Source organism: Zonotrichia leucophrys, chromosome 5 (assembly GCF_028769735.1).
Source record: "Zonotrichia leucophrys gambelii isolate GWCS_2022_RI chromosome 5, RI_Zleu_2.0, whole genome shotgun sequence".
Lineage (NCBI taxonomy): Eukaryota > Metazoa > Chordata > Aves > Passeriformes > Passerellidae > Zonotrichia > Zonotrichia leucophrys.
In genome coordinates, this window is record NC_088175.1 from 18181883 (window position 1) to 18209268 (window position 27386).

A 27386-nucleotide genomic window follows, 5' to 3' on the forward strand; every position below is an offset into this window, starting at 1 on the left:
CCAGCGCCGGGCAGCGGCGGCGCGGGGCGGCGACAGCGACAGCGGGCTCGCGGCCGCCGTCGGAGAGCAGGTAACAGCGGTGTCGCGTTCCCTTCCCGCCGCCTCGGCTCCCGGCGCGGGGAACGGGCCCCCGGGGCGGGGAGCTGCAGCCGCAGCCCTGCCGCCCGCCGTGACGGGCGTCCCCCGGGGTGACGGCCCCGCTGCCGGCCCGGAGCACCCGCGGTCGGCCTGGTACAGCCGCGGCGGGGTCCCGGCGCGGGATGGCTCCGGGAGGGACGCGGCGGGGCCGGGCAGGGCCGGGGCTCCCGGCGAGCGGGAAGGGCCGGCTCTGGCTGCCCGGCGGCTCCGCGCTTCGGCTTAGCCCGGCCGGCTGCGCGGCGCTGCGGGTGCCGGGGCACGCCGGTAGGTGCGGGAGAGCTGGCGCCTGTGGAGCGGCCGTGGGCATCGGTGGCCCCGCCGAGCCCGCCGCTGCTGCGGGCTGGACGGGGAACCACAGCGCACCAATCGCCCTCCTACCCCTCGTGTTCTCTGTTCAGCAGAGCCGGGGCGGTACGGAGGTCTTCAGCCCACCCACCTGAGCTTGCTGGACTGTTTTGGTTGTTTAAGAGTTAATGTAGTAGTGGTGTTGTCACGTTCTAGCTCATGAACTTCTTCATTATCTTTAGATCTTACCTATATTTGTGATCAGAGGTCTTAGCTAATGAGCATAATTTTAGCTGTACTTTGTGCAGCTATAATGGTGTAGTGTGCAAAATGTCTTTTCTGCACACGAATGAAAATGTTCTCCAACTTCTCGGACTGGTCTGGGGCACTTGGTTTCTTGTGCCCTGTGCAGGGAAGGGAGAAAGAAAGGCCTTTCTCACGAAAGCTACTGGGATTAGTGAGATCTTGTAGCTGTTGGTATCTTCCAAATACAATCGGTTTTATCTGGTGTGCTGGTCAGAAAAAGCAGCCAATGAGAAATCACTCAGGATTTTTTTCTCTCAGGAGTGGTGACCTCTGTAGAACTGCCACTGATGCTCTGACAATGAGAAAGAAAACGAGACTGAAAGAAAAACTATATTTATTAGGAAAACCACAGCTGAGCTTTCCACCTGAGTGATCATACCTAGCTTAACTGTTGGTTGAAGAAATGCAGATGGTAGAGCTCACATGATGCTGTTCAAGTGACCCTCACTGGTTTGGGAAGAGAAATAATTGAGGAAGAAGGGGGTGATCTGCTTTCCCCACTGATGTGCAGCACAGCGGCTGAATTTTGTCCTGGCTCAGGAAGCAGATTTGGTGTCAGGATGAGACTGGCCTGAAAGTTGCCATCTGGCTGGCTTGCTGTGTTTGAGGAGGACAGGAGGAGCTGACAGCGCTGCTGGTGGCTCATTTGCAATGAAAAGGCCTTAGACTTAAGCAGTTGACAGAAGTCTCTTTTTTGTTTGTTTGTTTTCCTGTTGTTACTGTTTTATATAGCTTGTATGTAAATGCATATGACAAATTCCATCCCTAATAAGAGAATGACTGTTTTGTGTAGACACTGACCAGAGATGCAGCTTTTGTCCTTGACAGCTGATACTGGATCCTGCTTAGTGCTTTTTGTGCTGACTTTTCAGTTTTCTGTGGATGTATTTTAAAGTTAGGTTCTCACAGGCCTGTTTGTTGGTTTGTGCCTGCTTTACTTAGTGTAAGAAAATACAGTCTCTTTCACTAGAGAGTAGTCCTCTGTGCCTGGCATGAGACAGACATACCATTTGTGGTAGACATTTGTGCACATGGATTGAGAGAGATTCTGCACAGAGATAAATGGTTCTCTTATCTTGATTGGATGAGGTAGTATTAACCTGCAAAAAGGCTTTAAAATTAAAGGTTTGTTGTTAAGATAAGAATGGCAATTTATCAGTGCACCAAATAAAATCAAGAGGCACAGCAGATTTCCTAGGAGCTCAGTACATCTGTTCTGTGTATCATGTCCCTAGCTGGTTTTGTAGCTGTAGCCACATGAATGTGCCATTACTGTGTCACAGTTCCTTTTGTGCATGTTACGCTTGTGCTTCCTTCTGGAGCTCTGCACTGTGTTCCTCTGGCCTCAACAGCAGCAGTAACACAAACTAAATGTATTCCCATTACTGAATTCCTTTCCTTGCTGACCTGAGGCAGCAATGGCACTAATGCACTTTGTTTTATGATTCCATGCCGTCTACCCTGATTATGCCAGTACCTCTGCTTGAGTCAAACGAAGGTGAAGCTTTCAAATCCCCATTTTCCCTGCAGGTGGCAGGAGACCATTGCTTGCTCTGTCCTTGGATCAAGATTACTGAGACCTGTTGGATAACTCAGCACCTTTTTTCCAGCCTAGCTGTGATGGCACCTTACATTGCTACTTTTCAGAATTTATTTCCCGATTTTTACCCGGCAGTTCTTAGCACAGATAATGTTTTAATTCACATCTGCATTCTGTTGAGTGAGTGGCAGTGTATCTTGGATACCACCCACTTGCAGCTAGGTTCTTTACCTCAATGAATTCCAGCTGCAAGAGCACCCTTAGCGCTGCTGGCAGTGAGTAAGCTGGAGGGAAGGTGATTGTATAACAGCCACTTCAGCTCTGGTGACCCCCTGAGCTGGTGTCTTGTTTACCATGTCATGTAGGGATAATGAAATGACAAATTGCTGTGCTGATTAATTAACATAACTGAGATAACTGATGTGTCCAGCAAGTTCAAAAATTCTGCAAACCAGCTCAAGAGTTCAGGTTCCAATAGACTTTAACAACTGTAAAGTTTAAATGATGGATCTTTCTATGCTTGAAAGAGTGGCTGTGTGACACAGAAGGCAAGGAGTTGTGGAGAGAAGCAGAAATAGCTTGAGTAAATGAACCCACAGAGGCAGCTTTGTGGGGTGTTTGTGGTGTGAAGAGACTGGTTCTGGAAGATGCTGGAGGGAGATCATGTAGATTCCTAATATTGATAAGTTGCTGTGAAATTCCCTGGCTGTGTGGGGAGCAGTCACACACCTTCCACAGACAGGCCAAGCTGGAGCAGAGTTTCACCCAGTCATTTGTAGCACATCTTGGATATGTACTGTGAAATGACTAAAATACCAAGGAAACCGGTAGGTCTGTGGTCCTTAACACACAGAAATTTATGAGTTTATAAAACTGATGCTTTACCTAGGAGGAGAATGAGAATTTATGCCCTGGGGACTGCAACACTGTTGCAGTGAGGAAAAGTAGAGGAAGGAGGAAAATAGATGAGTGGGTGGGACTTTCCTTGAGATGTGGGTGAGGAGAAGATGTGAAAATCTGGCTGTTTCTGCAGTGCAAGGAAAAAGCTCTGCTCAGTTTACTGGTTGATTTTCATGTGTGTTAGGAAGGTTAGTAGTAGAAGTGTGTAAAGGCAGCCAGGTCTGTATGATTATTGGCATGGAGGGAAATAACAGCCTTCTGAAGAGGAAGGCAGAGGAGGGGGAACTGAGGAAGAAGTGACAACTGAGGTGGTGGCATGGCAGGCGGGAGGAGCACATCACATCCCCACAAGAGGTGACTATCTTAGCAGACAGCTGCCTTGGTGAGCTTGGCTCTGTTTTTTCCATTCTCACTCCTTTAGGTAATCTGTGTTCTGAATGAGCAGATACTGATTGTGTAGGCTCTGTGGTGTTTCTGCTGGCATGTGTCCTGGTTTTTGTGGGCTGCGTCAATCCTTGCTGTTAAATTTTAATTTTTTTTATCTCAATCCTGACAGTAAACTGTAATTTAGTGGATAGTGCTGCTGAAGCTGAAATCCCTTATAAGGATTTCAATTTCCTGAATATCTAAAACAACAGTACCAAACCCAAAATCTAGTTTGCTTTGTGGTTCAAGAATTCTGAAAAACTTCCTTTCTTTTATTTTGAGGCTTGACTACAAATAGCCCTTTAAATCTGGGCAAAATTGGTTTGAGAATAGTATATAGCATTTTGTTGGGTATGAAGACTTGAAGGGCTACCTGATTGTAGAATGGTTTGGCTTGGAGGAGACCTTAAAGATCATTTGATTCCAACTCCCCTGACATGGACAGGGATTCCTTCCACTCCAGGCTGTTCAAAGCCCCATGCAACTTGGTCACAAACACTTCCAAGGAGGAGGCAGCCATAACTTCTCTGGGCAACCTGATCTGGTTCTTCACTACTCATATTGAAGAATTTCTTCCTTATATCTAGTCTAAACCTACCCTCTTTCAGTTTGAAGTTCTTCCCTTTGTCCTATCACTACATGCCCTTGTAAAAAATCCCTCTGATATTCTAGTACAGGGGGCAGTTCTTCATTCTCTCAGTCCCTGCATTTGTCTTCTGTGACTTGGTTGGTATGGCTGGAGCAGTTGCTGGTGAAGACTGAGGGGGAAAAGTTGTTGAGTACCTCAGCCTTCTCATTGTCCTGTGTAACCTGGTCTCCTGCTTCCTTCTGGAGAGGGTACATGTTTTCCCTAGTCTTTCTTTAACCTATAAAAAGTTTTCATGGTGCCCTTGATATCCCTGGCAAGGTTTAGTTCTATCAGGGGTTTAGCTCTTCTAACCTGATCCTTGGCTGCTGAGACAGCCTCTCTATATTTCTTCTAGGCTTCCATCTCCATGAAACCTATGGAGGCAAGGATGTGTTTTGTTCCATCTTGAATGTGCTAGTTTTAGGGGATCATGTAATGAAATGAGATTGTGACAGATAGAGGTTGAGGATGTGATGAAGCTTTGCACCTCATCTACAGTGGTGCTTTCATATCACCTCTCATGGATTTGATGTCTAGTGATGCTCTTGCATCTTGCACCTCTCATGTGTTTCTGCTTGCTAGATTTAGCCACAATGTAGACATCTAACGTTTCTCTCTTCTTTTTTTGCTTTTTCAGGAAACCTAGCAAACTGCAGGCTAAAGGAAACAGCACTGCAGGACAACGCATTTTCCACAAGGAGGAAGAAACTGCTGTGCTCAAGTCCTTATTTTGCAGCAGTGATTCTGTAATGCCAGTTCCAAGAGTTACCCTTTCTGTGAAAATCTTCTCTATGGCCTCTTCTTGCTGATGTTTGTCCCAGTTCTGGGCACCAAGAGGAAGGATGCTGAAGAATGGGTACCTTCTTTTTGGCTTTTAGAACATGGGCACTTGTGTAAAGGTATGTGATTGCTCTGTGGTTGGAGGGCTGGACTATGTGCCAAGGCCAGCAAAGGGGATTTGCTGGCTAGAAAGTTGTGGCTATTGTTGGGGGGAAATACCTGGTTTAAGCTTTCTGCATGCTGATGTCTGTTATTGCTGCTGTCGAGATGACTGATGAATAACTCCCCTTTTGTGTTTGTTTAAAAAGAAAAAAAAGGCAGCTTGAATGCACAATGTAGCTTCTCACTAACTGAATGGTGACATGGTGAGCTATGTTGTATGCATTACTGTATGCCAAATCCTTTGTCTAATTGTCACACGCCTTCCTTGCTGCTGCTCTTGTTCCATCTGTCAGCTATGTCTTATCAACCCTACAGCATGATGTTCTGGGTGTGGTATTTTTACTACATGTTTGTTTAGCAGTCCCCTCAGTGAAAACTTGAGTCTAGATTGCTGTGAACTTAAAATTGCTGTGAACTTAATAGTGTACAAATAGAAGGTTTTAGCTTTTGTGTTGATCAGTCAGAGTTTCAGCAGAGAGGCTCCACTTCACAGAAGTGAGAAGGGGTCTCTTTTCCAGTTGCATTCATATGTTCTGTAGTAGACTTGCAGGGCAAAAATAGGTTCACTGCTGCCCTAGAAGGATTTTGTTTGTTCTGAACAAATGGGGATGGTCTTGTCTGCGACTCTTTTGTTCCATAGCTTTTTCTTCCAAGGTTGCTGGCTAAGGTTCAGCTTCTGTCCATTTTGGTGGTGGGTCTGTAATATATGCTTTAGTATCAGAGTAGAAAATAACTTCATGGCTTGCAAGTAGGTGTGAGTTTGGATGAGTGGCTTTGACCACTGTTGTTGGAGTTGGTGATCCTGCAAAAATTATCTCTTTCCTGCAGAGCCTTACCTGGAGCCTCCTCTCACTGTTTTCAGAGGGATGATATGTTGTCCTTCTTACAGATCCCTGAATCTGAATGGGAATCTGTGACAGAGGGAGAACTGTTAATTGTAGCACGTTGTGCTGTTCATATTTCAATCTTATGGAATAATGCTTTAGGGATGTCCTTGGAGAGGAAGACAAGTGATCAATAGGCATTTTTTCTGAGGAACCATAGATGAAGTATAGTCCAGTGTGTGTGAGGAAGTCACTGGACTGGACTTGGCCTATTTTGTGTTCTAGATGCAGCTGTGATCCTCGGCTGTGTGTCTCACCGGAGGGACCTGATGTTTTACATTATTGGTAAGTGAAGGAAAGGCTGCCACTGTATTTGATGACCTCTCCATAGGCTTTAGAAGGGTTTCTTGAAAGCCTTTGATTTAATTTTAGTTCAGAGTTTACCTAACAAACATGAAGTTACTGTCACCCCACACTGTGCCCTCCACCTGGCAGATTTGCCTCTCGACCATTCTTTTTGATCCAAAAGTCCTTTCACTGGCCTAATTCCTAAGCCATCCCCTTACTTTTTCTTTCGAGAACTAGTGGAGGGTTGTTGCCTCTGTGATGCTTCTTAATCCAGCCATAATGTGATGCGCAGAAGTTGTCTGCTTATCTGTTTCCCTTAAAGGAATCTCTGTAGTTCTAACTTGCAACTTGAAGGGAATTCTATGTCTCTGTTGGGATGTCTGCAGGCCTTACCTGAAACTCTCTACCACGTTTAACTATTTCCTTTGTTTGCAGTCATTTGCAGAGTTTTAGGAGACTTGGTATTTTCTAACCTTACTTGTATCATAACACAAACCATAAATGTTCACACAATAGCATCTGCCTTAAATACCTAATTTGCATTTGAATAAAATACCATTAACAGAAAGGCATTTTTGACTGATGCAGAGGGGATTTTAGAGCCTGACTCAGCCACCTTGGCTTCTGCAAGCACCCTTTGTTGTCTCCCTGCTGCAGGTGGGATCACAGTGTCTGTTGTAGCTTTCTTCTTCACCATTAAGTTCCTCTTTGAGCTTGCCGCACGTATCGTCAGCTTCCTTCAGCATGAGGACCGGGAGCGCCGAGGGGAGCGGACCATTTATGACTACGTGCGAGGCAACTACCTGGATCCCCGGTCCTGCAAGATCTCCTGGGATTGGAAGGACCCCTATGAGGTGGGCCATAGCATGGCCTTCCGAGTGCATGTAAGGCAATATTTTTGTTTCCATGCGGCTTTGTGGGCAGGAACAGAGGTCTGAGTTAGGGGTGGGCTCTTCAAATGTTTTGTTGTTGTTGTTGTTGTTGTTGGGGCTAGGCCAGAAATAACTGAGGAGTAACTGGCAAGCTATCTGTTTATGCCTTCTGCTCTGTTACAATGTTGCAAATCTCTGTAATTGTGTATTTGAGGTTCGCACTTGTTAAAGTCTAATCTCCCTCTCTTCAGAATCCTCTGAAGAGCCAGAGGAGACCAGGTTTGTCCTGACTGCTGCTTCCTTTACTGGGAAGTGAGTAGGCTGAGCCTTGCCTTCAACAAACGTGGTGCTGTCTTTTGGTTGTGCAGCTGAAGTTGAGGGTGTGGGAATGAGCATTTTACCAACCCAAGAGCTGTAAAGCTTCATGGCCACTCCCCATTAACTGTTAAATGGATGTTATTCTGTCAGACCTGGAAAAACCTGCAGGGACTCTTGTCTAATCCCAAAAGGCCAAGTCTAGGGGTAGTAAACTGAGTGAACACAGAGACTTTGGATCTATGTGGAGAAAGTCTGTGCAACTTGAAAGGTTTTGCAGGGCTTATGTTCCTATCTTTCTATCCCACTTTCCCATCGAGGAGGGTATCAAAATAAGAAGAAAGGTTCAGCTAGGTTGCCATACCCATCCCTCTTGGGAAGAGGCGCAGGCAGTGAAAAACTCCAGGGCGCAGGCAGTGAAAAAAGCTGGGGGGAAAGGGACTTGTTCTGTTACTATTATTGAAATTTATTTCCTTCACCTTGCTGACACTCATGAGCCTTTCCACTTCATGCTTGCGTGCCATTTGCTTGGCCCTTTAGTCATCAACAGTAGCTTTGCATACACTAGTTTCTCCTGATGTCAGTCAAGATGCAAATGACTTCAGGCCCCACACCCTCCCTTACTTCGAAACAGGGAATAATAATAACTTTTTCCTGACTGCATTCTGCTGATTGCAGATGGTAGGCAGGCTCTGGCCAACAAGCTGCTGGCTCTTGAAGAGCCATGCATATAGATTTTCAAGGTGTAATTATTTCCTTGTAAGGATCTAGTGGTTGAGGTATATTACCTTCTGAAATTGTCCAGGAGGTCACTTTGGTGATTGAGCTGCCTGTGATTTTATCTAATGGGTTGTTTTCATTACGATGCTTCTTAGCAGTAAAGACTGGGTCAGCATCTTCATCACACTGTTTCCTGTAACAAATTGGTAAGAGTTTTTTCAGAGCTTAGCTGTACAAATGAACAAGATCTGCTTGTTTCTCTGAAAGGGTATGGCTTTACGTTTTTCCTTTTGCTAGTGGGTTCTCATGATTTCTGCTCTAATATTGCACTACAAGTGCAGATGGGAAATGCCTAGAGGCATGTTCCTTTCAGGGCATGCATGTGAACCCCAGCACAAAAGAGAATTGGGCTGTTCAATGCCCACTTGTCCTTGTTCATTTTGGAGAACACTGTGTGACAGAGCTGTCTATTAATTATTTTTCCTTTTCTGAGCTGAGGTACTTGCCCTTTCCTAAGGCAACTTGTTTTCTCTTCCTCTGTGTGCTGTATGTCCTTGCTGACCTGGACTTCTCTGTTTCCCATGCAGTTATTCTATAAAAATGGGCAACCCTTCCCTGCTCACCGGCCTGTGGGGCTGCAAGTTCACATCTGCCATGTGGAGTTAGCAATTGATATTCCTGTAACCCAGGAAGTTCTTCAAGAGCCCAATTCCAATGTGGTGAAAGTGGCTTTCACTGTGCGCAGGGCTGGGAGATACAAAATCACTGTAAAACTCGGTGGCTTGAATGTGGCCTACAGCCCCTACTACAAGGTTTTTCAGCCAGGTAAGATCTAAGCGGCCCTGTAATGACTCAAAGTAGATTTGGAGGTATTGGAGGCCCTTAGGTAAATGTGTTTCCAGCTAAAATAGGTAGGTGGCAGGGAAAGGGTTACCCTTCACTGTTTTCCTCCTGCCATGTGTGGATTCCAGCAACAGACCCATGAGTAAAACATACTTGTGACTACCAGTACATAACAAAACAGAAACTACTTTACAGAACAAGTCATTAGTGCTACTTCAAATCCCTATCCACTTCTGTCACGTTCTTCATTTTGCAGTAACTTCTTCATAATCCATCTAGTAGTCAGAGAGTGCTTTTGTGAAAGTATTGAGTTATTTGTATCTGAATTGGAGATGCTGTCATTATTTGCCTCTTCTTTTTCTGAGCACCCTACTCTATTCTTGTAAGCTTCTCAAGAAGCCGATACCTTTGATTACACACTTAAAAACATTTCCTTTTATCCATCTAAAATTTGTTTTCTTCTACTTCTGATTTTTTGACCCCACTTGGCTTCTTTTATGTTTCATGTAATGTCATTGAAGGGGCCTCTATTCATTGCTTTGTGAATAGATACAAAGCTTGCTAAAATATCCCTTCAGAAAGAAGAAGCTTAGGTTTAACCCAAATAAAGTTTGTTTGGTAAACTGCATTTTCAGGTTTTCTTAAGTGTCAGCTAGTTTATATTTTGTATGTACAGTGGGAGCAAGTTCCTGAGCAGAAAGCTGGAAAATGGAAAAGCATTTTTTAGAGGACTAGTAACTTAGGTTGCTTTATTAGTATAAAGTCTCTGATCCAAGGCACACTCTGTGCACTACAACATATACTTCAGTGCTCAGATACTTTGCTTTTTTAATGTAGGGGCATAGAATGTGTTTAGATTTGACCCATTTTCAAGGATATTGTGCCCCTAGTTGCTTTTCTTTTGCTTTTTGTAGCTTTACCTTGGAATTTATTTGACTCTAAATTTGTGTTGTCTGCTTCAGGAATGGTTGTTCCCTCCAAAACCAAAATTGTCTGCCATTTCTCCACTCTGGTGCTGACCTGTGGGCAGCAGCACACTCTGCAGATAGCTCCCAGAGATGAGTATGACAATCCCACCAGCAATTCTGTGTCCTTGATAGATGAGCACAATTACAGCCTCTCCATCCATGAGGTGAGTTCAACCTCACCCCTTGCTGCTTGTCTTCAGGTGAGCTGGAGAGCTCCTGTTATTAGTTTGTTTTCTGTTTAGCTGGGGCCTCAAGAAGAAGAGAGCTCTGATGTGGTGTTTGAGAAGTCTGTGGTGTCCAATCGGCAGACCTGTGAGGTGTTCTTCCGACTCACCTTGCACTCCAGGGGCTGTTTCCATGCCTGCATCTCCTACCAGAGCCAGCCCATAAGCAATGGTGATTTTGACATCATTGTTCTAAGTGGTGAGTCAAGACCTAATCAGTATTGTTTCTCCAGGTGTCCTTTTGCAATGTGCTTTGCACACTCATGTAGCAGAGAATCTGTGGCTTCCCTGCAGGCTGGCCATGCTTACTTGCTAAAGGAAAGCCTATTCATTTAAAAATATTAAGGTAAATGAATTTGCTTCTAACAGGAGAGGTCTCTGGGAGCTGATACCCTCTGATCCACCAGCAGATAAAAACAAGTGGTTTTCCCCTATTTCAGGAGGTTTACCTCTGAAATTAGGCAATTTTTATTGCTTGCTACTAGTTGGTATCTGAGCCAGTCATGTATTGTATGTTAAGTTATATGGAGGAAGAACACCACTTGTAACCTATGTGTTTTTTGGGTTTCTTTACAATGCTATAATTCCTGGTTTCTTCAGGGGTCAGCCAGGCTTCAGTGTGGCTGACAAGTGGCTATACCTTCAGGCTGGTGCTCTGAAAGGGAGGTTCTCTATGCCTTTTTTCTTCAACCAGTCACTAACAGACAAACAGCCATCTTTCATCCCACTCCTGGGTTCTCTTTATCAAAATTTCACTTGGCCAGGTTTTCCTTTGGGTATATAACCTTTTCTTTAACATTAAAGTCACTGATTTGATGGTGGCCTGTGCATTCTTTTTCATTCTTATCTCCATTAGGATTTACACAACTCTTTCATGTCTATTTCCCTCAGAGAATGAAAAGAACATTGTAGAACGCAATGTGTCCACCTCAGGTGTCAGTATTTATTTTGAAGCTTACCTTTACGATGCTCCTAGTTACACCAACACTCAGTGGCAGCTCCCACCAGTGCACCTGAGCTCCTCCCAGCGCCGTCCCTCCACTGCCATCGAGGATGAAGATGAAGATTCTCCTTCTGACAGCCAGACCCCTGAGAAAGTGAAGAAGCCTAAAAAAGTCTACTGCTATGTGTCACCTAAGGTAGATATCAGAAAGTTGCCACACTCGAGTGCATGTTTAAAGTATACTGAAACTGAAGAGCTCTATATCTTAGCTCCAGATTCAGGTGCCTCAGATGTGGTTAAATAAAAGTTTGCTTATGGCAAACATGGAGCTTGTGACTGAGAATAATGTTAAAATAAGCCTTGGAATTTTTAGGAGCGTGTTTTAGAACGTGAAGCTTTAGGATTGTGTTTTCAGATTTTAGGATCTTTCTAGGTCTGATCCAAATCCTACTGGGAATTTTCTTGCTGATTGTTCAATAGATATTCTGTTTGCCTTTCCTTTGCTTTTCTCAGGTCACACCTGCAATTCCTATTCTCAGTTTCTGATACCTGTGAATTTCAACTTAAGAGAATCTTGCCTTCTCAGATTTTATGTCTTTGTCCTGTTTCTGGAATGTTTTGCTGAAAAGGGAAAAAATGGTCAGAGAACAAAGAGTAAATTCATGAGTAGAAGAAACAGGAGAAACTGAGGGTTGTCTTATAATAAGAATATGGTAACAGTAAATATTTTCCATTATTATTGCCTAAAAGCATTCAGAAACTGGAAAGAAAATTCCTCTAAATCTAGTAATGCATTTAAATTCATTTTGTTCATCTATCTCTTCAAATGCATTCTGAAAAATGCTGTGATAAATACCAAAGTGAAAGACTAATCCAGGAATTGCTGTCTTGCCAAAGGGAGAAAGAGGGCTGGGAAACAGTTGCAGGATGGAGGGAGCTGCTAGAGATTTCTAAATCTGTGCTGCACAAAGAACTGACTTTGAGTGCTATGTCCTTGTGAGCTCAGCATCCTTTCACCCTTGGTGTATTTGTTTTGGGCTTCCATACTCTTTTCTATTGCATTACCTGGTAAAGTAGATCACCACAAGCATGTACTGTTTGAAGCTCCCTGTGGGTGCCAAAGTTGTTAATGTGATTCTTAGCCTTGCATGATTGTATCCCTGGATGTCTCTATGTATAGAAATAGAAACAGCAGAAAACTGTTACCATGCTGCTATTTTAAAGAGTTGCTGCTCATATTTGGCTTGTTTGTGGACAAATGCTGATGGTCAGCTTTTCCAGTCATTGCAGCTAGGAAGGGTTTGTGCAGGAAATTATTTTCTTTTGTCTAAAGATGCTAAAATTTCATCTTAACTTGCTCTCCAGAGGACAGGAGTTGTGCAGTTAGTCAGTTGTTCTGGCAGAAATACACCGACAGTAAATTTCTGCAAATCTCATGGATTTAGCAATTGCAAGTGCTTTTTAAAAGATGTTTAAAATTATAATGAAAATTGGGGAGTGGTAGGAGTAGTCCGTTGGTGTGACTTTTGGTAAGACCTTTTTGGCAGTGCGTTACAATCTTGTCCTGAATTCAGCTTCTCAAGTGTACTTAAGATTACTTTGCAGTGAGGCTGGTGACGTTCTGCTGAGCACAGTGGCTTACTGCTGTGAAATCTGTGTGGTGCTGGCATCCCACACACGTCATAAATGCACGCAATCAAGTCTTACTGACAAGTTCCTTACACGTCTGTGGAGCTTTAAAGCTTTTCTCAAGTATTGTTCCAAATGCTGCAGAAGCCTGTTCCTGGAGTTAAAGAGAGGGCTAGCCTTATAGATCTGTCCTCTGCCTCATGTGTTTCAGGGACAACCCTTAACAGATGTGTGACATTTAACATTTTCTTTTCCTTGTGGTTACTCAGCAATTCTCAGTGAAAGAATTTTACCTGAAGATCATTCCATGGCGCCTTTTCACCTTTAGAGTGTGCCCTGGCACAAAGGTGAGAGTCTTTCCATGTACCTGTCACTGCACCTCCATGCTCCTAGCTTGTCATCCTTGTGAATCACAGTCTGTTTTTTCCTTTTGAATAGAAGGGCTTCCACCCACAGAACAACACTGTGTGGCATAAATTTCAACTCTGCAATTCCCTCTCAGTGCATAAGTTTTGCTAATATTTGTGACTATGTGCCAGTCTTATTATTCTTTCCTGCCTCTGTCCCAATGCTAGGCAGAAATCTTGATTTCTTTGCATTTTTCTTGGTTATTTTCCTCATAACCTTCCTAAAATGCTGTGAATGTGTCCATTGAAGCCCTCAGAATTGTGTGTGAAGTTTAAAGCAGCTTCCTAAATGGAGCCTGGATGCTTGAAATAGTTTTCCTGTTAACTGCATACATGTCAGGGAGCAGAGAAAGTCTAAAAGCACAGGTGGTGTTGCTCTGTCTATTGAACATAATGTGTCTTCTCCATGATGGGTTTACCCTTTCTTGCATCTTTTTGCTGCTAGTTTTCATACCTTGGTCCTGATCCTGTGCACAAATTACTGACACTGGTGGTGGATGATGGAATCCAACCCCCTGTGGAGCTCAGCTGCAAGGAGAGGAACATCTTGGCAGCCACTTTCATTCGCTCTCTGCATAAAAACATAGGTAAAGGGACAGTGAGGTGGGTACAGTAGTCAGGAAGTTAGCACTTGGGTCTGCTGGTTTTCCTGGGGAATAAAGATTGCTGGCACTGAATGACTTCTGATGAGAACTCTGGTTCCTGGAGTATCATGCTCTGTTCCTATTGGTGCTTCCAGTGAATGTACTTCATCACAGCAGCTGTTCCTTTTCAGCTTGGCTTCTCTGTCAGGCTCTTTGAAAGTGCACCTGTGAGTATGAATACCAGCAAGATTAATTGCAAAACTACCTTGAGAGCTCTGTCTCCAAACCTTGCTGTGATAAATGCACTTTTGGGCTGTGAAGCTGATCTGTGCAGTTAATCTTAGAAGTGCTCTGTAGATGTTTGAGGTGCCGACATCTCAGGCCTCACCCAAATTTTCACTCTTCTCAGGAGGCTCTGAAACCTTCCAAGACAAAGTGAACTTCTTTCAGCGAGAGCTGCGTCAGGTGCACATGAAGAGACCTCACTCGAAGGTCACGCTGAAGGTCAGCCGCCACTGCCTGCTGGAGTCGGTGAGTGAACGGGTCCTTTTACCTTAGCCAGGGCTTCCTCCATCCTTAGTCTGCTCAGGGCATAAAGAAGTCCAGACTGGAATGTGCTAGGGCAGCCATGCTGAAAATGGTTAGTCCCTCTGTTTCAAGGCAAATGCCAGCAGGCAGCTCTAGAAGGAGTTGTTAAACATAGGAAAGGACTGCTCAGGGAGGTTGGGGAGTCACCATCCTTGGAAGTGTTCAAGAAATGCCTGCATGTAGCACTTAGTGCCATGGTCTAGTTGACAATGCAGGGACCAGTCAAAGGTTAGAATTGATGATCTTGGAGTTTTTTTCCCAACTTGAGTGATTCTGTAAAAGGATTCATAGCCTGCAAAAGCAGGAAATCTACTGATGCTACTCTGTCCCTACTTTACATTGGAATTTGAGGCCTGGAGAGGGACTGTCTACCTGGACTAGAAATGGGAGCAGAGAATAGAGCTCCTGAGTCTTTATCTACTGTTTTTCTGGCACACAGCCATTCAGCAAGATAAGCTGTCAAGTCAGAGGTCCCTGAGCTGCACGCAATGAAATTCTTGCATCAACAGGCTACTAGTAGTGGTTCACAGTGATGATAAAATATTCTGTAGAGTCCCTTAATAAAATCTTCACCATGTCTGACCAGAAGTGTTGTGTTTCCAAAATAGAGCTTAGTCATTCATATAATGTAGTTCTTAAGTGACATTCTAAATACTTTGTATGCTGGAGAAGCAGTTATCCTGACTTATTGTTTCTCCCTGTGTCTTACAACAGTAATGTTGCAAAGATGGAAAGAACATTTCTGAGGAAAACAGGAGGGGCTGGGATTTTCCTTGATTTATACTCAACAGATCTGTGTTTCAGAATATTTTCTGCATGTACCAGCTTGCAGTGTTTATGAGATTATGTTTCAGTTAATAGCTTGGACAAAATTACTTCATTTCTAAACAATATTTCCATGACTACTTTTTCCTGTTATTTTGGAAATTCCTGCCCTGTCTTGAGCATTGTTACAGTCTAGTAAGACAAAATAAATCTAGTGCCATAATAATAATGATGATGATAATAACAATAAAAATAAATATAAGCTCTAGTGACCAAGGCTGATAGGCACAATGGATGTGTTTAGTCCAGAGGTGTGAGTAGCATGATGATCTAACCTGTTTGAGGATAAACTAAGCCAAAACTACCTGTATGACTGAAGACTACCATGTTGCTTTTTAAATTTTCTCTAACTGGAGTCCGGAATCAGGGCACTGGAAATTTTAGGCACTTGGGGTATTTTATTACTTTTTGCATCGTGACTTGCTATAAGTATGAACTCAGTAATTCTCTTCAAGCTATTTTGTAGTGCTCTTTGAAACATTCCTATTTTAAATCTAATTCGTGGGCTGAAAGTGCTTTACAGAAATTGCTCCTTCCCACAGGCATTTTAATACTTCAAACAATACTTTACTGCAGCCTTGGGAGTGATATTTCTGTGCTAAGACCTCACACTGATTTTAAGATGAGCTGTATTTTATGTGGGTAATGTCTCATAACAGAAAATGAGGAATTGGTTTTGTGGCTTTGTCAGATAAGAGTTGGACCTTAGGTGTCTCTAATTTTTACTTTTTATACTTTCAAGTGCTAGGCTATTGGGGTTTTGTGTTTGCCCATTCAATGTACAGGACTGCATATTGGGTATGGGGTGCCAAGCAGTAACAGTTGTTGCTATTTTCTTTTGTTTTTCAGTCATTTAAAGCAACACGCAATTTTTCTGTTTCTGACTGGAGCAAAAACTTTGAAGTGGTTTTTCAGGATGAAGAAGGTGAGTTGTCCTGTGAAAAGAAATGCAGAGGAAGCAAAAGGAATGATGGCAGAGTAGTTTTAGTCTGAATTTCTTGTTTCTTGTATTATGTCCATTCTTTTGTGGCTTTCCAGCCCTTTGATTTTCTCACAGATGTTAGTGAATTATCGTGCTGGTACTATTCTAGAGCTACTTCACATAGGCACCTGAAGCCTTATGTAAGTCCTGTCCCTCTAGCCCTAAAAAAAACCCAACCAAACAAAAAACCAAGTAGGAATAGGTCTTGGAGAAGAACCTATAGTTTTGCAGTCCCTGCTTATTGCCACGTTGCTCCAGAGCTGTTCATTGTGATGAACTCTTGTGTTGGGTAATACTGAACAGCATGCATGAAACTCTTGAACTGATGACCCAGTTTGGATGACCAAGCTTGTTTTATTTTGTAGCTCTGGACTGGGGAGGTCCACGCAGAGAGTGGTTTGAGCTCATTTGTAAGGCATTATTTGATACCACCAATCAACTGTTTACTCGCTTTAGTGATAACAACCAGGCCTTGGTGAGTCTGTAGTTCCTATGCTCAATGCACAGAAATGTGACCACTGATGGTTAAACAATGCTGCTGTTAAATGCTGTGCTACCTTACTCTCTTAGATTGCTTCCATAATCACTTCCAGTGCCTTTCTCAAAGCTTTGCTTAATGATCTTAACCCACTGAAGCGTCAAAGAACTGGCTGGATGAGCAGTAAAGGGTGGCAAGTTGGCAGGGAAGGCTGGATTTTTGGGCAAGAGGAGGTGACATCAAACTGTTTAGAGGTTTTGTTGGGTCTGAATATTTCAGAATCCATTTCTACTCTCATACAGCTTCTTTCTTTCCCATGCATATGAAGCATTTCACGTTCCTCCTACACAGGCTTAGGCATTTTATTTCTAATGCTTGGCTTAGAGGACATTACACTAAAGCTCCTTGGCCAGCTTGAGAGATGTAGTGAGTTGAAATGATCCCATATTTGCTATTTGTGCTGGTCACTCTGGCAGCTGATATTTCATGTGCTGTTTCTTTGCAGGTGCATCCGAACCCGGGGCGCCCCACGTATTTGCGGCTCAAAGTGTACGAGTTCGCGGGCCGCCTGGTGGGCAAGTGTCTGTACGAGTCCTCTCTGGGCGGGGCTTACAAACAGCTGGTCCGGGCTCGCTTCACCCGCTCCTTCCTGGCCCAGATCATCGGACTTCGCATGCATTACAAGGTAAAGCTGCCCAGCCCTGTCAGCTGAGGCCTGTGCTGCTTTGGGGAGAATTGAATGTTGGGGTAGTAGCAGACCCAGAATTCTGGCTAACAATGTAAGGGGTGTTTTGTTCTTCCTTCTATGCCCTTGCTTTCTTACTCTTTCACACAGTATTTTGAAACGGATGACCCAGAATTCTATAAATCCAAAGTGTGCTTCATACTGAACAATGATGTGAGTGAGATGGACTTGGTCTTTGCTGAAGAGAAGTATAGCAAAACAGGACAGCTTGAGAAGGTGAGGGAAGCAATTCCTGAAAGTGGGAAGGTTTAACCCCTAATACCTGCAGCAGTGGGGACCAAGAACTCTGCTGTGCCCCAGAAAATTGAGCTTACTCTGGGAAGTAACTCCTTTCTTGTTTTTTTTGTGGATGGGAGTTCAGATTTGAGGAATGCTACTGGTCACACTCATGTCAAGTTTTCTGTTTTCAGGTGGTAGAACTGGTGGCAGGTGGGGCTCAAATACCAGTGACCAATGAAAACAAAATCTTGTACCTAAATCTGCTTGCACAGTACAGGCTGGCGAATCAGGTTAGAGAGGAGGTGGATCACTTCCTGAAAGGTAACATGCTGCCTGCTCCCTGCTCCTCTCTGCCTTTGTGTCCCAGGCCATGCCACATGCTGCTCTTCTCTTCCAGGTCTTAATGAATTGGTTCCTGAGAACCTCCTGGCTATTTTTGATGAGAATGAGCTTGAGGTAATTCCTGCCTCCCTAAGCAGCTCTACATTTACTTCCCCTCCTCTCTGACAAATTGAGTGCTTTCTGGATCTGGGAAAAAACTGAAATGTTTCTTGTCTGAGCACTTTAAACATCTGCAATTTGCACAGTAGCTGTTGCCTTGTTTCCTGGGCTCCTGACTTTCTGACTGCAGTCTCTTGCCTTTCAGCTGCTTATGTGTGGTACTGGAGATATCAGTGTCTGTGACTTCAAGGCACATGCTGTAGTGGTAGGAGGATCTTGGCACTTCCGTGAGAAGGTAAATGAAAGGCTTTCTCCTTCCTGCTTGTTGAAACTAGTTATTCCAAATACATCAGAATTGGTTGGAATTTAATTTTTCAGAAGGACAAATTAAAAAATTTAGGGGTCAGGTAGGACTGTACACCCTATAATATAATGTTTCCCCCTAGAGAGATCCCTTCTGACTCACTAGAGCTGATGCTTAATCAGATACCAGCAAGTAAAAATTGTCAGCAGTGGTCTCTTTAAAAAACATCCACCACAGCTCTAATGAAGAACAGTTCAGCAGGAAGTCAGGAGGAGTTGGTGGGAATTACTGCTACTGAAGATGTTCATGGTGATATACTTATCTCTAAGAGATGCTTGAAAAACATGCTTGCAGCCCACATGTAGTGTTTGGAGTTCAGTGCTGTGGTACTACTGATGTAGTAGCCTAAATTTGTACCTCCTAATGGTTCTCATCCCTTTCTGCATTTCCCAGTGGGAGGGGTATGGGAATAGTAGCAGCTTTGTTTAGAAAAATAATGGAAGCTGCCAAAACACCCCAGACAAAAACAGATAGAAACTTGTGTTTTCAATCTGTAAACACTGGGATGGTTCCACTTGCCTGCAGAAATACCAGATGATGTGAAAAACTAAAAAATTAACATAGTGCAAGAAGGAAGTGCGCTTTCTGCATTGTAAACCTACCTCATTGCCTATGCAGGTATTTCTGAAAATAAAATCTCTGTGGGGAGAGCAGAAGCAGAAGAAGCCTTTTTGCTTTAAGGGAAAGGATTGGTGGGAGATAGTAGTGTGGGATGCCTCTTAACTGATTAGGAGCTATGTAATACTTGCCTCTGTGTGTCACCCTGGTAAAACAAATCAAGTCAAACTGTTAATAGAACACTTGCTTGTGACTGCAATTGACTGATAGTCTTGTAAGTTGCTGATGTGCTTGCTTGATTTCTTTGGCTGACCTGTGTTTACCTTTCCTGGTTTGGAACAGGTCATGAGGTGGTTTTGGACTGTGGTCTCCAGTTTCACACAGGAAGAGCTGGCCAGGCTTTTGCAGTTCACTACTGGTTCCTCCCAGCTGCCCCCAGGAGGGTTTGCTGCACTCTGTCCATCTTTCCAGATCATTGCAGCTCCAACTCACAGTACTTTGCCGACAGCCCACACTTGGCAAGTATCCTGGGGTGGTAGGACTTCCTTCCTTTTGCTTTTGGGAATGACACCAGCCAGTTGTGGTGGGCAAACAGTGTAACGTGTGTAATGCTCATGTCAATCAATCTAAAGGCAGATAATGGGGGTGGTTCCCTCTCAGCTCTCAGACGTAGTTTGAATGGAATTTTTCTCTTTTTTTTACAGTTTTAACCAGCTGTGCCTCCCTACTTATGACTCCTATGAAGAAGTGCACAAGATGCTGCAGCTAGCTATCAGCGAGGGTTGTGAGGGATTTGGCATGCTGTGATTGCCCCTCCCCAGGGGACCATTTAGCCTCTCAGCTCTTTGTGGCAAGACCCAAGTTCAATCCTCTGCTTGTTCTCCTTCCCTTCACTTGGGCAGTGGAGGCAGAGCAAAGACTCCATGTAAAGGAATTTGTTATCCAGAAGATGTCATGTGGCCTTTCTGTATCCCAAATATGTCATCAAGAGCTCATTTTTTCCCTTTTCCTCATTCTCCCTTTGGTTCAATGTGAAAAAGCAAAAGGACTGGTGCGTTTGTGAAGGAGATACTGCACTTGAGTTCCATGCACCCTGTGTGCCCATCCTTCTGTGAGAAGATGAAGTTCATAAGCAGAAGTCACATTGAGGTGCAGGAGATCTGCTGAGCTACCTTTAATGTAGCTCTCTAGGAGGAAGAGGGAAGACCAGCATGGAGCTCTGCTGGAAGCCTTGGCTCATAGGAAGTCTTAGTAGCTTCCTTTACCCTGGCTCAACTCCCCCAGTGATGCTCCCTGATCTCTCACTATGACTCGTGAAGGGAATAGAGTTGTCCATCCTTTCAGCACCTGACCCAGAAGGGTTTCTGGTTCTCCTTCTCCATCTTGCTCTGGATGCTGTTGTTGCCTGTGCCCCAGAGAAAAAAGGGCAGTATCCACTGGAGGGAGTAACCCGAAGAGGTGAACAATCTAATTGGAGCACAAGTGCTGGCCCTGACAGTGATCCTGTACTACCTCGGCCAGGGTCCAGCAGCAGGAGCGCCCTTCTCCAGCAGTGGCTGGTAATTAGCTTCTGCAAACTAACTGGAAGAGGAGTTTCTCCTCCATTGAATGTTTCTGACAGTTGATGTTGCACAGGAAGCTATTCCATGCCCTTGCCTTCTTTTCCCTTCCTCAGGAGAGAGCGTATGGGCATGAGTGTGATCCCTCAATGCTGAGCACCAATGCCTATCCCCCATTCACCTTCAGGGTATGTATGTTATGTGCTAACAGTGACAGATCAATAAGCAGCTACAGTGTGCACTGTGCTTGCATTTGTTGTTGGGATGATGGTACTGTGCAGAACACGGTACCTCCACCCCAGCATCCCATAGGATCTTGGCTTCTACCTCTATCATGCAGCAGCCTGAGGCTTCTCTTTCTCTACTGCATTTCAGGCAGAGTGTCTGCGGAGTTGGTGGTGCCTGGAGAGCAGCTAGATTTCTGCCCTTCCAACCTTCTTACCATCTTTCTTCATCTTTCCTTTCCACATGTTGCATTCAGTGCTGTTAGCTTTCCAGCACAAAACGTTAACTAGAATTTCACTTAAGTGGTCACTCAACAGCTTGCACCCTCCATTGTCTGGCTTGTGGGGAAAGGAGTGGATAGACCAGAATGAGAAGTAAGCTTATGACTGGGGTCTGTTGTATTTAGCAATCCATTCAGCCCTTCCCAGGGAAGTAAAGGGAAGGGGAATCTGGGAGCCTTGATGAGTTCTTCAGTGAAGCAAAATTCAAGATCTTTGCTTTCTACAGTCTACAAGTAAGTCAAAGGCATGCAGGAGTCATAGTGGGAGAAATGCATTGCTTCTATCTGCAATGTAAGCTTTCAGTGGATTATGGAATTGCTGGATGTCTTCCAGAATGGATTCTCAGACTGGCATCCCTGAGCTAATTTTAGAACTCTGTATTGGATAAAATGTCACATCATCCTCTTCAGTCCCCTTCTGCTGTCCTCAGGCTGATCCGGTCAGACTTGAGCACAGTATGGATATTTTAAGTTAACTGTGTGTGCTTTTCAAATCTAGCTTAGTTGAATTGACTGGGAATTTGTGGGAAATATTCTACATCTATAAAATGTTTTTAAGGAAGCACCTTAGTCATTCTTGGGCTGAGTGTGTTACTTCTGTACAGAAAAAAAAAAAAAGCCATTTTGGTGCCAAAAAGCAGTCAGCTGAACTTTGAGACTACTCAGGGGGATTTCTTTGCCTTGTGAATTCATCCCTCACTGGCACCGAGGTGCTGCGAGGCTGCTGGCTTGATAGTTGCCACTGTTGTGCTCTGACAGATCACATTAGTAGTGGCTGTTCTCCCTTTTTTAGTGCAGGCTGCATTCTGCAAGGTTCTGACCTTCTTTGGGTGGAGAGTATGGTACCATTTTATTTATACTGCAGGTGGCTTCCATGGTCAGTAGAGTTACAGCTCCTGTGTTCACCATGCCACCGCTTCAGTGCTTTCCCAGGGGACTGAGAGGAGGTGGTGGTGCTCAGCTTAACTCCACTTTGTTGGGAGGCATGGCTTGGTGTTTTTCCCATATTGTAGCCTCACCTCGTTGAGGATGTTTTCAGTCCTGTAGCTGTGGGCCAGCTCTGACAGTGACATCTCCCTCAGGAATCTTCTCCCTTCTTCTCTTGAACTGGCCTTTTTTTATTCTGAGGATGCTGACCACTGAGTAGACTTCTACTGGAAAAAGCTCCTAATGCTTCTTGTTCCATTGCAGCTGGCACCCAACACTTCCCAGCAGCTGTGAAGATGCCAAGGACTTCCTTCTTAACACAAGTGCCGGCAGAACTGGGATGGGTACTCTTAGTTAACTAAACCCATCCCCTCTGTGTGCACAGGCCCCTAGGCTGCCCCCATGTTCCTGAGTTCCACCACAATATTTCTAAACTTTTCTCTAGCTTTAGACCCTTTCCCAGTACAGTCACTTTGAATGCTGCCCTTATCTCTGGCAATGGGGATGTGCTTCTGTCACCTATACTGTATGTTCCTTCTGGCTCATTACTTCCCTTTTTTACTCCTTATTTATTGCCACTTAATAGAGGCTCTTCTGTAGAAATCATTAGGATCCTGATACCATCTTAGACAGGTTCTCTGTTTCCTGAAGCTGCTTTGAGGTGCAGGGGGCCTGGCTTCAGCCTGCACCTGCAGGCCATGTTGCATGTTTATAAAAACCAGGAGCTGTTGATGATACAGGTCAAATCCTACTTCCCTCTGGTGAATTTCTGGCAGAGTTCAGCCAAAATTTGGAAGCCTGTGGTTGTAGTAGCTGATTTTGTAAATAGTTTGTATAATAAATAAAATATTTTAAAAATTATGTCTTCTCAGCTCAGCATTCTTTCTGGCTTTACAGAGGGAATCAAAATGGTGCTGTCTGTGGGCAAGGGGCCTCTCCAGGTCTTCAGACGTCTAGCAGAAGTCTGGTGCAGGAGGGAGGGTATGGTTCTCCACCTGCAGCCTTTCAGGATGACTGACTGAAGCCAGGACCTGTGAACTTTTGGGAAGAGGCAGGACTCTGGGCTGGGGCTTGCAGACTACTGTGAGGCCTCACTGCAGGTAGGCTGGAAAATGCTGTGAAGCAGCTAATAATGCTAGAAAGAATTTTAAAGACTCTTTAGTGTAAATTAATAGTGCAGTTGGTGCAATCACTTTTTTGTCTCATTGTATATTACCTGACTCTGAGCTTCAGGTACTTGAGGAGCTTGTGCTTCACAGTATTGTCAAGATTAGCTGAAGCCAGCAGAAGAGGGGGCTTTTGAGTCCTTTACACCTTAAGGATTAAAATCATAACTTTAAAACTTGAGATGATTCTGCAAGATGATTCTGTGTCTATTAGGATTTCTGCCTGTGAAATGATGAAACACTATTTCCTGGGCTGTACACGATTTAGCCTGTCCTCAGCCAGCAGAGCACTGGCTGGCTGTGTGTCTTCCACCACGTAATTAGGTGGATGTTCTCACATATGAAACCATCTAGTGCTGATTCTGGCTTTCAGGCCACAAGCACTGGCTAAAGAAGAGAGAGTGGTGCATGCAATCCTTAGGGATTGCCTCTAACACTGTGTGGGGTCATGGTATTACTTAAAAGCTCCTGTGGCAACAGAATTGTCTAATGCTGCACTCAAATGAGGAAGGTTTCATAGGACAGTGCTGACATTACAAATACAGAAACTGAAGTTCCAGTGTCCCCTGAAAATTGCAGAGGTTGTTAGTGGATCTGCTGGAATTGGGGCCAGGGTATTAAAAGGTGGGTGACTTTGCCAGCAAACTGATATACAGCAAGCCATGTGGACATGCCTTTACATGCCATGACCAGTGCAATTCATAAGAAGGGGGGCAAGTTGAGCCTGGAGTTTTCAGAAACTTTCTGTTTGGGTGTGAAGGAGAGAGCTCAGCATGCTGGATTACTTTAGCATGAAGTAGGTTCTAAAGTTTCAGCTTCTCTTTACAGGATGCATGATATCATCTGGCTGCTCACATTGTCCATCCTGATCTCCAGTTTCTTGTGATTTCGTGGACTGGTGACAGTGCCCTGTTGCTGACTCCACAACCTCCATTTATCCTGGCACTTGGCATGGAGTTGGGGCTCTGAGAGAAGTCATGCCCATGCACTCATGCTGGAATCCTACATGCCCCAGCTTGTATATTCAGCAATAGCAAGGAGTTGATGTCTTTGGATCCTTGATTCCATACACAGCCACCTGCCCTGAGGTGTATCATGGTGTGCTGCTTGGAAAAATGCATTTTTGTACATTCAGTTCCTCTGTTCAACTTTCTTTGCTTCAGTTGTGGAACTACAAAAAATGAATTTCTTCAGATACCTAAAAAAGAAAATGGGGAAATGATGCTTGATTTGGATAAGATCTGTTCTTACTTTCATGATGTAATGGCTGAGTTGGTCAGTTGAACCAAGCTGTAATTCCTAATTCCAGTGAATTACTACATTTTGTATGGTTTGAGCTGTTCTGCTACCATCTTGTGTCTGGCTGACCTGGCACGTGAGCACAGAAAGAGTTTGAGTGTTTGATTAGAGAACCTCTAAAAGGGAAACACTTATGGAAAACAGCTAAGCTGATCAGAACCTCAGCCTGTCTTGGCATCAGCTGTACTGTGCAGAATCTAAGATTTAGAATCTTCCTCTTAAACTCTTTGGTTTTCTCACTGAATGTGTGAGAGACATTAATCTCTGCTTTCCAGAGCATGAAACTTGATTGTAAGAGAGAAGGTGTTACTGCATGAATGTGTTCATTTTTAGACATATTTTGCTGTAACTTCTTTGCAGTAAAACAAAACAGCTGTAGCTGAAGTTCACCCAAAATTCTCGACGTGCCGTTTCTAGCTACCCTTCTGCAGGAATGGAGTGCTACAAAGTGTGTTGAGGCGTGGGCAGTTGCACACAGGGTTGGAAGTGGGGAGTGAGGCTGAGCGCCAAGCCTCTCCACCTTGGTACAAAGCTGCAATGAGTACAGGCAAAGGAAGTGGAGCTCTTGCAGTGTGTGGAGAAACTAGAATGGAGAAACTGGAATTGGCCTAAGATTGTTCCAGAGTTTTCTCTGAGGCACATGAAGGCCAGAGTGAGTTTAGGTGGTTTTGCAGGGAGTGACTGCATGGCCAAAACCAAATTCTTCTCACCCTCTTCAGGCAATTTTCTGCTAAGCTGTATGTTGGCTCATACCAGCCCCTTATTTTGGGGATTTGTGATAACATAATACTGAAGGCCTGTAAACCCATGCAATTTTCTGAGTAATTTTAGAGATCTCATCTCTTACCAGAAGGAACAGCTGTTTGGGGCTTTCTTGTGCCCCAGTAGCTGAAGTGTGAGGTTGCCTTGAGATAAGATAGTGCTGCTTTTACAGCAGTGGGTGAAGAAATGCAAGGATATAAAATTCTTTGCAGTCCTCTTGGAGGAGGATGAAAGTAGCTGTGGGGGTTTCAGGTTTGTCTGAAGAAGTGGCTTGCTGAATAGAAGCTAGCTCAGATTTGCAGAGGACTTTATTGCTGGTGTTGAAAAGACTCAGACCATCACTTAAGGAAAATTGGCAGTTTCTTCTTGTCTGTGACTAGAGCAGTCAGCAGGGATGTTCAGCCTTCTCCTAGGCCCTTTTATATGGGGAACAACACTCAATACATTGGCAGCAATTGTCTACATAGTTGAAACTGAAAATTACAGGCCAAAAATGTTGCCCTGGTATCTTCTAGCAAGACATTGAATGGTTGCCTTTGTGCTCACCCATTCAGAGCATCTCTCTGACTGCTGTCTTCTGTGCTGACCACTGCTGTCCTATTTTCTTCTGCTCTCTCATTTCCTGTCCATCTTCTGTTCTTTCTCTCCATCTTTTTCCCCATCCTAAGGAGCCTATAGACTCTCTGTGTCCCGATGCTGCATAGCCCCATGCACAATGGGGCCCTGTTTCAAGATGGGAGCTCCTGGTGCTACACAGAATTGCTGTTAAAAACCAAGGGCTTACTTACAGACAGGGCTGTCAGGGTGGCGGGACTGGGCAGCTCCTGGCTGTTCTTCCAACGAATCTTTTCAGATGTAGAAGGCTCCCATGCCATGCTGGTGTGCCCCTGCCTTAGCCCCGTGCTCTGAAGCCTTGCTGCCGGGCAGCTCTCCTGCCGAGCCGTGCTGCCGGCCCTGGGATGCTCGGGTGCCCCCTCGGTGCGGGACAGTCACCTGCGGCAGCTGCGGTGTCCCGGCAGAGCCCGACTGCGGCTCACGGCCACCAGAGGGGGACCGGCGGCTCCCGTTGACAGTGGCCAACTCCAGCTCTGTTGAAACCGTGCAGTTTGTCTCACACTTGTCTGGGTTTGTTGTTTTGGTTTTATCTTTTTTATTTAATTTTTTTTTGTTCAGCAGACCTCTTAATCTAGCAAACAAGTTGGCTGGTAGTCTCTTGCTGTGCTTCTAATCCCCAAACTGGGGTGTGTGGGAAGAGAGCATCTAGAGAGCATCTGCTGGTTCTGCACGTGTCCCTGTTGCACCATCCCCCTTGGCCTTTTGTTTTCCAACAGGCAACACGTTAAAAATGCATGAAATGAAGCTGGAATTACATATGTATTATTAACCTGCGGTGTTCTCTCAGGAGACTCAGTACAAATAGCTTAGTAAGAGTAATGTGCTTAATATGAATAAACAACAGCAGTAACACTAACCAGATTAGATGTGCTCCCTCAGGTTAGTCATCAGTATGTGAGGAGAGAGGGAGTTTTAATGTGTGGACCAGGAAAGCAGAATTGAGCTGGTGCACAGAAAGAGCTGATATTCTCTTTTTAGGACTCATTATAGCATAATGGACTTTTTAAAATTAACTGCAGGCACCTCTAGCCTTTCCAGAGAACCTGGGAGAATAGAAGATGACGTGAGTTTGGATGAGTTGCAGCAAGTGACTGGAACAGTGCAGTAGCTCCAGGGACAGGAGGGAAAAAGGACCCTGCTGGCACCCTTGGGGGGCAACTGTCCTGAAGTGGCCCCTGCACAGGCCAGTGCCTTCCTTGGATACTCTTTGCATCAGGTTGTTTTTGGGTAGAGGTGGCTTGGGCCAGCTAACCTTACGCTCAGCAGTCAGTGGTGTCAGTAGCCTGTTGGCAGTGCCTTTGGAAAGTGCTCCAAGAATGTCTTTCTAAGAGGTGGCTCTGCTGTGCTCATCTCCCGTGGTTCCTCCTCCTGGGCAGGGCTGAGCTTCGTTTCAGGTGTGAAGGGGCCGAGTGTCAGAGGAGCTGTAACAAAGGCATTCCTGAGGTGTAAGGCGCTTGATGCTGTGGAGCCAATTCAGGCCTGAAGCCCTGCCCTGGGCAGGGCTGCTCCCA

General features: G+C 44.7%; 1 protein-coding gene across 4 annotated transcripts; it reads left to right on the forward strand.

The window, feature by feature from the left end:
• The first annotated feature begins 4 nt into the window (after positions 1-4).
• Positions 5-22894, forward strand: AREL1 (apoptosis resistant E3 ubiquitin protein ligase 1). 4 transcript variants are annotated; one of them, XM_064713972.1, is made up of 20 exons: positions 5-70; positions 4861-5122; positions 6275-6334; positions 6995-7221; positions 8832-9069; positions 10050-10219; positions 10298-10478; positions 11171-11418; positions 13121-13198; positions 13704-13845; positions 14252-14373; positions 16105-16180; positions 16603-16712; positions 17221-17400; positions 17551-17676; positions 17871-18000; positions 18077-18135; positions 18326-18415; positions 19385-19560; positions 19747-22894. In XM_064713972.1, the coding sequence occupies exons 2-20, from the start codon at positions 5032-5034 to the stop codon at positions 19847-19849; spliced, it is 2607 nt and encodes an 868-aa protein (XP_064570042.1). In that variant the 5' UTR covers positions 5-70; positions 4861-5031; the 3' UTR covers positions 19850-22894. The 4 variants fall into 4 exon arrangements, with proteins under 4 accessions (XP_064570042.1, XP_064570045.1, XP_064570043.1 ...); XM_064713975.1 differs by lacking the exon at positions 5-70 and adding an exon at positions 213-231; XM_064713973.1 differs by lacking the exon at positions 5-70 and adding an exon at positions 3386-3523.
• Positions 22895-27386: the final 4492 nt, after the last annotated feature.